This window comes from Pipra filicauda, unplaced genomic scaffold (genome assembly GCF_003945595.2).
Source record: "Pipra filicauda isolate LSUMZ 115617 unplaced genomic scaffold, ASM394559v2 scaffold5_size6683894_pilon, whole genome shotgun sequence".
In the NCBI taxonomy this organism is placed as follows: domain Eukaryota; kingdom Metazoa; phylum Chordata; class Aves; order Passeriformes; family Pipridae; genus Pipra; species Pipra filicauda.
Window position 1 is genome coordinate 3600174 of NW_024104754.1, and position 10773 is coordinate 3610946.

The 10773-nt window shown below is 55.2% G+C and overlaps 1 protein-coding gene across 3 annotated transcripts; it reads left to right on the forward strand.

The window, feature by feature from the left end:
• Positions 1-308: 308 nt before the first annotated feature.
• HOXD8 (homeobox D8) lies at positions 309-2277 on the forward strand. 3 transcript variants are annotated; one of them, XM_027733768.2, is made up of 3 exons: positions 309-489; positions 769-916; positions 1509-2277. In XM_027733768.2, the coding sequence occupies exons 1-3, from the start codon at positions 382-384 to the stop codon at positions 1802-1804; spliced, it is 552 nt and encodes a 183-aa protein (XP_027589569.1). In that variant the 5' UTR covers positions 309-381; the 3' UTR covers positions 1805-2277. The 3 variants fall into 3 exon arrangements, with proteins under 3 accessions (XP_027589569.1, XP_027589568.1, XP_039243934.1); XM_027733767.2 differs by having other exon boundaries at positions 309-916; XM_039388000.1 differs by having other exon boundaries at positions 309-916; positions 1512-2277.
• Positions 2278-10773: the final 8496 nt, after the last annotated feature.

Here is a 10773-nt window from a genome sequence, read left to right on the forward strand (position 1 = left end):
GCCGGGGTGGATCCGGGCAGGGCTGGGCCGGGCTTTTTTCTTGCCCGAGGAGCGGCACATGTAAACTGAAGCCAAAAGTCCCCCCTGAGCTCATGAGCGTGTGTGTGTGTGTGTGTGTGTGTGTGTGTGTGTGTGTGTGTTTGCGTGCGCGGGCTGCTGTGTGCCTAATAGGAAATAGTAAAAGCAGTGAGGCAGGTCATTTTGGGAGCGATTATAATCCAGTCCTGGTCACCACATACACGGAGAGCAGGAGCGGGGAGCGCACGGGCCAGCGACGGCGGCGGCGGCATGAGCGCGGCGTAGAGGCACCGGCGGCGGCGGCGGCGGCGGCGTGAGCAGCGCCCCGTGCCCGCGCCCCCGCCCGCCGCTGCCCCCTCCCCGATGAGCTCCTACTTTGTCAACCCGCTGTACTCCAAGTACAAGGCGGCGGCGGCGGCGGCGGGGGAGCACATCAATTCCCCGTACTACGACTGTCACTTCGCACCCGAGGTGAGCGGCCGACACGCCGCCGCTGCCGCCGCCGCCGCTGCCGCCGCTCTGCTCTACGGGAACGGCGCGGCCGCCGCCGGCTTCCCGCACCCCGCGCCCGGCGGGGTGGGGGGCGGCGGCGGCGCGGCCGCGGACTTTTACCACCCGGCCGGGGGGAGCCCCACGGCCGCCTACCAGCCGCCTCCTCCTCCCCCCGCCGCGCCTCCGCCTCCTGCCCCCTGCAGCGGGGTTACCTGTCACGGGGAGCCCGCTAAATTTTACGGATACGATAACTTACAGAGACAGCAGATTTTTACGACACAGCAAGAGGCCGAGCTGGTACAATATCCTGACTGTAAATCGTCCAGTGCTAATATTGGCGAGGAACCAGACCACTTAAATCAGAGCTCGTCTCCTGCTCAAATGTTTCCCTGGATGAGACCACAAGGTTGGACGCAGTCAAAAATTTGCTTCCATCTCACGTCTGAGTTTGAAACTTTCTTTTCCTCCTCCCGCTTCTTTCTCGCTGACTCTCGCTCCCTGCCTCTGTCTCCCTCACTCCCTACCTCTCTCCCCGCGATTCCTCTTACTGCGGTGGCTTGCGATAATAAAGCGATAGAGTAAGCAAACAGAAACCTCTGCAGCAGGCAGCTACCAACCCAAGATTAGTCTTTAAGGCTGCGCCTCTCGAACCCTGAGGCATAGCTGACACGCTCGCTCGTCTCCCGTCGCCGCTGCCTGAACGGGAAGGGTGCAGGGCCGGAAAGCGGTGTGGGGAGGATGGAATAAAAGACCATAAAGTGAATTCGCAACCCCCCGTGCAGAGGAACAGCTGAGACACTTCATGCATTTGCTATCGCTGTTTTTCTCTCACTTATGTAAAGCTCTAGACTCCTTCGTGCCCTCTGTTTTCTCTCCCTTTGGTTCTATGGGGCTTCTCTCGAGGGATTCCAGAGGGACCGGAGCCCTCGCTCCCTGCCTACGCCTTGTTTTGAACGGCCACACCAACCTCCAAATCCCTATGTTTTTGTTTTAAACAGCAGCGCCTGGTAGGAGGAGAGGAAGGCAAACGTACAGCCGATTCCAGACTCTAGAGCTGGAAAAGGAGTTCCTATTTAACCCCTATCTGACCAGGAAGAGGAGAATCGAGGTGTCCCATGCACTAGGACTCACCGAGAGGCAGGTAAAGATCTGGTTTCAGAACAGAAGGATGAAATGGAAAAAAGAGAACAACAAGGACAAATTCCCCGCTTCCAGACAGGAGGGAAAGGAAGGGGAGGCCAAAAAGGAAGCACATGATCTAGAAGAAGACAGAGCTGAAGGCCAGACAAATTAATTTTTGCCCTAAAACTCTTCGTGAAAGGCAATCAAAAATAACCAGGACCGTAGCCTGACATCTCGGTTCATCTACCGCTGTACGTGATCTTGCCGTAGGACGAGTGACCCCGTGTCCCTCCACTTGACATTTCCTTTCTTCGGGTGCTTCACTTGTTTATGGCTTTATTTTGTTTATAAGCGTATTCAGAACAATCTCTAGATTTAACATTTCATCTACTTATTTTTGCAAATTTGATACAGAGTTTGTAGCAATAAATTTCTAATTATATATAAATATATATATATTTGCAATCTTAAAAGATGGTGATTGCGGGAAACGACATAAACTTCCTAATAATAAATACCAATAAGCAAGACATTTAAGAATGCTTTATTAATCAAGACAAGTGCACTTGTACTATTTTAACTCTTGTTCTTATGTTGAATAAATTATATAAATTTAATAAAATTGAAGAAAATATCTTAGAAATATCTTTAACCTTCTGCTATGATATTTGATTAAAATAAACCAAATTTATTCAATTATAAAGTGTATCAGCATCCCGATATCCTTTTTGTAATCCACTCCTACACTAACCTTCAGAGTCTCCACGGGTCTAGACTAACTCTCCCCTGTGCCTTTCCACCGTCCGTCCTGCGATTCCGGGTGTTTCTGTGGGGTCTGGAACGGCACATTGCATACAAAACCTGCTTTTCGCTCGGATACTGCAGGGTTGTGATCGAGGCAGCGGCCAGCGAGGACTGCGGCCCCACCTGCGAGCTGAGTCCACGCTGCGAGCTGGCCCAGGAAGCCCCCGACGTGTGCACCGGGGCCCTGCTTCGCCTTTTCCTGCTCCCCACAGCGGGCTGCGGGGCGGCGGCGCAGGGAACGTTTGCAGGCAAACACGGCCCTTTTCTCCGCGAAGGCGTTTGCTGCCGGCCCGGCTGGAGGGAGACGGGCCCGACGAGCACGCTGGCCCCACTCCTGCCGCAGGGCTGCTTCCCACCGGCCGGGGCTTCTAGCCCCGTCACGCAAGACACGGACAAGCAAGGCCTAGCGTCCCCCTTGGATGGTGGACGAGTAGAGAAATGGAAAGCTTTTACGGCCTTTCATGGGGGTTACTAGGGGGCTTTAATGGCTAGGGGGTCCCAAAACTTGCATAGACAGAGAGAAGGACCTTTCCCCCCCTAAATCATACGGCTCGGGCGCGTTTCCTAGCGAAGGAAGTAGCCGAGGAAAGAGCTTGTTGAACGATTCCCGCAGCCATGGGTGGAGAGGTCCGCTCCGTTGAGTAAAACGGTTTAATTTCTCTCCCCCTCTGTCCTCCCTCCCTTTGCTCCTGCTTTGCAGCGAGGTCCCGCAGAGCGCGGTATGAAACAGGACGGCCGAGAGCAGTCCTTTTTAGGAGCATCAGGCAGAGGGCCGAGGGATGAGATATAAATTCCTACCAAGATATCTGTGTCATTTTTCCCCATCGCCTGACACCCCCTGAGTGATGGTTCCATGAAAGAAATCGAACGGACGCGCCAGACACTGGGACAAACACGACATATTTCTATTATCTGCCCAGAAACGAGCATGCTCCCGGCAAGGCCGGGGCCGAGCCGAGGCCTCGCTCGGAAAATCATAGCCAGGGTTCCGAGGAGGTGCCGGCTGCCGCCGAGTCCACCGGAGCTGGGCCCTTCTCCTGCACCCACCGCTTTGCTCCCGGGAACGCACCCGACGCAGGAGGAAACGCCGTCCACGGGGACTGGATTTGTAGGGCGGGTTTGATTCATTTCGTTTCCCTTCCTCTTCCCCCCCTCCCTGCCAACGAGGCAGGCACGTTTCCACTCCTGCAAAGCGCCAGCTCTCTAGAGGGAGGCACGAGCAAGAGAAGCTATTGTTCTTGGTTTTATTTAATTCGCCTCGTTGGTTAAAGGTTGTAAAGGAGGGGAAGCTGCAACAAAGCGGTGAAGTAAATATTTTGCTGCGTGGATTTGCATAAATACACCGACACCCCTAGTGTTCAGGGAGGATTGGGTCTGGGGCTGCGCGTTTAAAGAACACCAGTCGCAAGACGCGCAAAAAACCATCGCTTTTCAAAATAATACTCGTGCCGGCGGCACCAGCATGTTTGATGTCCGGGCAGGGCAAAGCCTCTTTCCTCTGCTGCATTTGCGGCAGAGGCTGGGCGCGGCATGGTACCGACGGACCCTGCCGTAGGGAAAGCCGTGATGGTGCCGACAGCTGCAAACACGGGCTGCTCGCGAGGGGAAGGCACGTCGGAGACCTTTACACCCAAGCGGAGCACTTCTTAGGCTAGTATTTATCCAGGAGAGAGCTGCTGAGGTAGTTGTTTTTAATTACCACACAAAGAGAATAAAATTAAAATACTCCTTAAGAAGTTTCCGTTAGCGTCGCTCTCCCGGGGCCGACTGGGAACGTAGCCACGCAGGCGAAAACCGACTTCCCTATGCGCACATAATTGGTCAAGGCCTAGTGGTAGCTGGAATCGTCCCTGTCTTACTCATTAGGGAAAACGAAACATCGCTGTAGTTGTTAAGGTATTTCCCCCCGTAGCCTGACATATGAATCTCTCCCTCGGTCTTAGTAGGAAAACTGAACCAGAAACCGAGCAAGGCTCCCATGAAATCGGAGCCATCGAGCTCCAGAGCAGACATCGGGATTTTGGCAAACAAAAGCCGTAGCTGCGCGAGTCGCGGCTGGAGCGGCGGCGAAAGGTCGCCCGAAACGGCCACCGCGCGGATATACCGCGACTTTGGTTTCCGCGGATTTTCTCCATTCCCTAGTGCAGCAGCTCAGCGCAGCCGTGAGTGCTGCAGAGACACCACGAAAGCTGCCAGTGCCTCCGCCGAGGGACACTCAGCATGGATGTGATATTCACAGGTGTGCAACTGCCTGAAGCAGCGCGTTAAAAAGATCCAACATTGATCCTACATCTTTAGGCGTGTTTACTTTTGTTAGCAGTTACAATCAGCAGGGAGGTCACGGATGAAGTGCTCTGGCTATTCCTTGAAACAAAACTTGAGCAGGAAACATCCACAGTATTCCGTCTCCAAGCCGAGCAATCCCTGTGGACGGAGGCCCATTTTTAATTCTTTAGAATGCTTTCTAGGAATTCCCTGATGGTGCCCCGGAAAGGTTTTATCGGGGGTGGAGGCACCCTGGGCGCCGTGACAGCGCCTGGCGCAACCTGCGGGAACCGCACACTGCAGGGTGGGGAAGAAGCTCGGACTATTTTTATGTCGGCGACGGCTTCCGCTTCAGTAGTGGGCGCTAAAACAGATGTGATTTCTTTTAGTGCCCGGCGGAGCGGGGGGGAGGAGGGGGCGCGGGGGGGGGGGGGGAGTGGGGATGTGCGTTAAGACCCCTTTCGTTTGGGCAAGAAACGGATCCTTCGGCACAGTGCTCTGCCCCTCTTTATGCGGCTCTGCCACCTCTTGCCTCACTCTCCGCGGCCCGAAGGGCAGGCGGGACCGAAGACTCAGAAAAAGCGCAGCGCGAAAAAAACATGGCGCTGGGAAGCAGTATGTGCAAAATCCGCAAGGAATTGCAGTAAATTCCTTTTTGTTTGAAGAAAATTTACAACTTGGTAATAGACCTTTTTATGACCTATTTGGGCTCGTCATTGGCTGCGGCTGGTCATGTGCAGGCAGCGAGCGCTTTCATGGCCTTTTCCTGATTTCCCTGGCGAATTTCCCCCTGCATTCTGCCTTCAGAGAGCCTCAGCCCCTCTTTTTCTAACCTTTGTCTAGGCTGAGGTGTATGGCAGTCGCCCTCATGTTTGTGTCCCGCGCCCCCAAACCCGCGGCCGGTCCCGCCGCCTCCGTACTGACACTTTCCCGGCCCCGCGCCTCCTCCTCTCCCGCGCCCACGGAGAGATGCGCGGAGACCCGCGCCCGCCGCCGCGTCGCATCCAGCCCCTCACTCCTCTCCCACCGCTTGATGCCCCCGCTGCCGCTATCTCCTCCGGCACACGGATTGCTACGAGGGTGCAGAATGGATTACGGCGACCCTCTCGGGCTCCTCCGCAGGCGGGCAATGCCGCGAACTGGTAAGCACTTAGCTCCCTTCGGACTGGTCGCCGCTACTCCGCGCCCGCGCCCCGTCCCGATACGCGGCACGGCATCGGCTCCCCTGTCCTCCTGTCACCCTTGGTCACCTGCACCTTGCGGTCCCTTGTTCTTTCTACTATTGCTATTACTATTACTATTTTTGCTGCTATTACTGCTGTTGTTATTGCTATTGTAATTATCGGTGGTGGTATTACAATCGTAGTTGTGGCCATGCCGCAGAGTGCGAGCGGCTGTTGCGCGCGGTCTGGCACGGAAAATGCGCCGCGGGCCGCGATGGCGGGGCGCTCCTCGGCATTCCGCGGCGAGGGGCAGAAGGCTGGGGCGCAGTGCGCGTAGGCAGTGCCTCGCCTGCCGGTGGGGTTTCTTCCAATAAAAGGCCTTCTTTTTTTTGTATACTTTCCCTCCACCGGCCTGAAGCGCGCCGTAGTTTGTTTTCCCCATGGCGGAAGGGCGGTCGCGTAACTTTAAAGCTTAACAGGTGTTTTCGCAGGAGAATCAGGGTCAGTGCTCCCGCAGGGGCGGAGGGCACGGGGAGGCCCCGCCGACTCGGCGGCTGTGCCCGGAGCCAGCCCCGGGAGCTCCCGCCCGCCCCACCGGGACGTTTTCGCACATCCTTCTCCCCCTGTACCGCAGAGCCAGGGCTGAGGCTCCGACCTGCTCCGTGGGCGGCATATGGGCCGGGCTCGACAGGCGGGAGCGCAGACCCGCGGTACGGCTACTTACCCACGTGGAAAATATCGGGGGCTAAATGTGACACGAGTTTTCGGAAAAAAAAAACCAAAAAACAAACAAAAACCCAACACCAACACCCCCCACCCCCCGATTTATTTTAAAGTATGCCGAGGAGACAGAACAGTCTCATAAACTATACCTGCACTACTAATATATGTGTATATATCCATATTCACATTATCTATGTACATTTATATACCTCAACTTCTATCTGTAGAACACATATTCTTTAGAAGTACATTATTTTGAACGTATATATACATATTACTCATCTTCATTTTTCAAAATGTTACTGCACAGTAGAAAACACGGTGCCTGTTATTTGGCGTTCACATCGATGGTCGGTCGTAGCAATGCACCGTGCCATTGCTCTGCAGGAATTTACCGATCGCCATCTAACCCAAAAACAGCCAGTTAATTAAAGGCGAACCAAAATGCCTGATTAAACAATACACAGTGAGGGTGGAAAGGTGCGAGTCGTGATCCGGGTACATATTTTGAAGGCGCAGAAGAAATTCTGCTTTAATCCGCCCCCGAGCACCTCTCCAGCCTGCTAAGCCCGAGTCCCACTACAGTAAGCAATAAAATCGCTGTCCCCCATGCTTTCGTGTGTAAGCACTAGCCGACCGCCCTGCGCTGCTGCAGGACTTGGGGATTATTTGGGACAAATCGTTTTCAACTTAACAACAGTCTTCAAGAGTAACTTGGAAAGTATGCGCTGCGTTAGGTTTCACTCTTAGAATCCCTTCTAGGTGACAGTAATTGTATCTGCTTGGCTATAAATCTCTCCAAAAACTTCGGAAAATCTCGTCCTTGAGCTGTTTTGAAATTATTCGTTGCCTGGGGAAAAAGAAGAAAACAAAAGCAGGATGTTCTAACGAATTCTAATGTGCATGTGTGTGTCTGTGGGTTCATCTGGTGACACATACGGATACACATATGCATTTATTATTTCACTGGTTTATGTGGGAGTTCGGCTTTCCCTCCTTCTAAATGGCTTCCTTCCTCTCTTTCTTTTGCTCTTATTATTTCTCTTATTGGCTGTATTTTTAAAAATTATTTATTTATTTATATTAGCATTGAAGTACACACAGGTCTGTTTATGCTCTTAAACATATCTATGTAATTTTAAGTATTCATAGCAAACTCTGTATGTACATGTTTATATACATGGCACATATGAGGACTACCTTTTTATATATTTATACACCTAGATAACGTGGTATGAGTATAGATATGTCGGTGTGCTGAAATTTTTGAAATACAGAGTTTACAGTCACATTTCTCGCACTTGCTTCATTTCCTGACGTGTTAGACAGAATTTATGACTCATGTCATTTTTTTGTTGAAAGGAAACAGCCGATCCCTAGCCTACCCTTTACTGACGCACGGGCAGCCGACAGGAAGCGGTAGCCTGTGCTCCCTGGCAGAACCCGGGTACAGCTGGCACCGGCTGCCATTTGGGAAGTCAGGTTGGGTTCCCGTTTAGCTGCTGCAGGTTGCCTGGAGGAGAAGCGCAGTCTCTGTTCCCCGAGTTTGGCAGGGCTTTGGTGCAAGGACGGGAGGTGATGTGAACTGCGGACCCAGGAAACCCGATAAGACTAGATGAAGAAATAAACGTTGCTTTGGGGCTCTTAAGAACCGCAAATCCCACCGTTTCATTTTCTCGTTCCCCCCAAAAATATAATTCCCACGGGGTGTTTTACGAGAGCTTGAGACAGAAAAAAAAATCGGAACAAAGACGGTATTTCACCCCTCGGTTGGCAGGCAGCTGTTAAAGGTATTTACTGCTCTACTGCAGTGCGGCAGTCAATGCTGCTGGAGCGGGAGAGAACAGGAAGCGAAAGGAAAAGATGAGGCACAATAAACATTGCAGCAGGTCGGGAAGGCCGGGCGGGGCGCAGAGGAAGGGTCTCTGCCAGAGAAAAGAGGCAATAAAAGTGCATTCAGCGGCAGCAGGCTCTGCCCCAGTCCAGCACTCGCCTCCCATCACCCGCGGGGGAGGGGACCGCGGGAGGGCGAGGCAGCCCGCAATGCCTGCCCAGTGCCCCACTCCAGGAGCCACCCGAGCTGGAGCCTGCGAGGGCGCGGGGGTCACCGCAGCCGCCCGCCCGGCCCCGCCGTCGCGGCCTGGCCCCGCCGGCTCCGCCCGCGTGTGGGCGCCCGCCCCGACGGGCCGGGCCGGGGTCACCTGCCCGCGGCTCCCGCGCTCGGGGCTGCCGGGCCGGCCCGCGGAGCGGCCGCCGGGGGCGCGACAGGCCCCGGCCGCCGCCACCAGCCATTATGTCTCCACGGCCTCTTCCAGGAGAAGGCGCTGTAGGACAAGCCTGGTCGCTCTCCCCTCCGGGGCCAGGGGCCCACCGCCCCGCCGCCAGCTTCGAGACCCCTACCCTGCCGCCCGCCTGCCCACGGAAGAGGCCCCCCGGCAGGCGGGGTCATGGGCGGAGCTCCACCGACCTTCTCGGGCGACTCCAGCTGCGCTCCAGTTCTCCTACTCCCTCCAGTGCCGCGGCCTCCCGTCTGACCCCAGTCCACAGCCCCTTACGCGCCCCGGTGCGCACCCTCCCGCACTCCCTGCCTGAACCACAGTGCCGCGGGGCTCCCCTCGTGTGCCTCGCCGCCCTCCCGGTCACCAGCCCGCCCTTTGATGTCGGGCACCCACCTTTTCCCACCCTGTCCCTTTGAAGTGGGTGCCAGAACCCCGTGGCGGCCCGCGCCCTCCTTCCCGCCGGCTCCCTTCCCGCGGGCGGAGCCCCCGGCCCCCGCACATCCTCCCTGCCTCCTGCAAGCCGGGGCCCGGCAGAGTTCCCTGCCTCAGCTTCACCTGTTTCCTCCGGGCTTCACCTTCCTGAGCCGTGCCCGGACATGACCCTGGTGGCACCCATCGCCCCGGGCCGTGCCTGCCCCGGCGAGACGCTCCCACGGCCCCCGGCCTCCCCTCCCTTCCCCGCACTCCTCACCCTCTTCCCCCGCGGACCCGAGGTGTCGCCGCCGCTGCCCCCTTTTGATGTCGAGGCGCGGCTCGACACCGCCCTGCCCGCTCCGGGCTTCTTCTGCCACCGGATCTGCCTGCGGGCGTGGGGTGCTGTGGGCAAGGGCCTTTGCATGCCTACATCCTGCTTGACGAGGGCATGGGCGACAAGGTGACTGTGGAAAGGTTGGGGTTATGATAAAAGCAGAGGGGCATAATGCATTGGATGTTATCGAGGCGCTTGGTAGGTGTTCAAAGTCGGAGATGGAGCCTGTAATTTTCTGGCAGTGTGGTCCTTGGGGTAGGATGCCAGTCGTCGTGTCTGTCAAGTAGCATCAAGAGCAGTGGTGGCTTACACATGTGATTCAATTTCCCCAACCTTTTTATCACAAAATTATCAGAGGGAAACCAATTGTTACCGTGTTACTTTATTACACAGCTTATCCGTCTCCAGATAGTCAGTCCCAAATATGAAAACTTGCATAAAAGCCTAGAGAATGAACTGGCCAGAGCTTCAAAGCCAACTTTCACATCTGCATTTCAGAATAGGAAATGTGAAAATCGTTCTAATTCCCTCTTCAAAAATCTCATGGCTAGAATTACTCAGTTACTGTTGCATTCATCTTGTCCCTAGATAACAGGGAGCTGTATCTCAGTCATCAATTCCTCACTATCCCGCAGCCTCACCTTTCCCAGCTCCAGTCTCCCGGACACGTGTGCCTGAAGCACATGCCTGGCTTGGGCCACCCCCTTTGCCAGGGGCTGACACTTTGGCCGGCCGCTGTGTTGCCAAGCCTCCTGCCTCACTGCGGCTCCTCTCCTCCTGCACACACGGACAGCATCTCGTCTACAAACCGTTGGCTTCTCCTGCCCATGAGATGGGTCAAGAGAACCAAAGCCATCGCAGACATGTAGGGAGGGGTGGGACAATCCCTATACTGGTGCAGGGGCTGAAGCCCACTCGTCACCCCCACTGCCCAGGACAGGACCTTCACCGTACCAAGTACCCAGTGCCAAGCCCAGGGCAAACACACTTGACTCTCCATCGTGGTTCTTGTCATCCCAGACTATTTTCCCCACACTTTATTGCACTTTCTTATTGCACCCTACCCCTCACATCCCAGTATACAGGCTTTCTCGCACCTTTCCAGAGAACAGGCACTTTGGCTCCCTGCAGCTGCCTGCTGCTGAAGCCCTTCTTCTGG

Excerpts from the sequence above, each read along its gene's own strand:
- HOXD8 (XM_027733767.2), top strand. The coding sequence starts at position 382 with ATGAGCTCCTACTTTGTCAACCCGCTGTACTCCAAGTACAAGGCGGCG. Across the intron at positions 917-1,508 it reads TCCCTGGATGAGACCACAAG|CAGCGCCTGGTAGGAGGAGA; the intron begins GTTGGACGCAGT and ends TGTTTTAAACAG.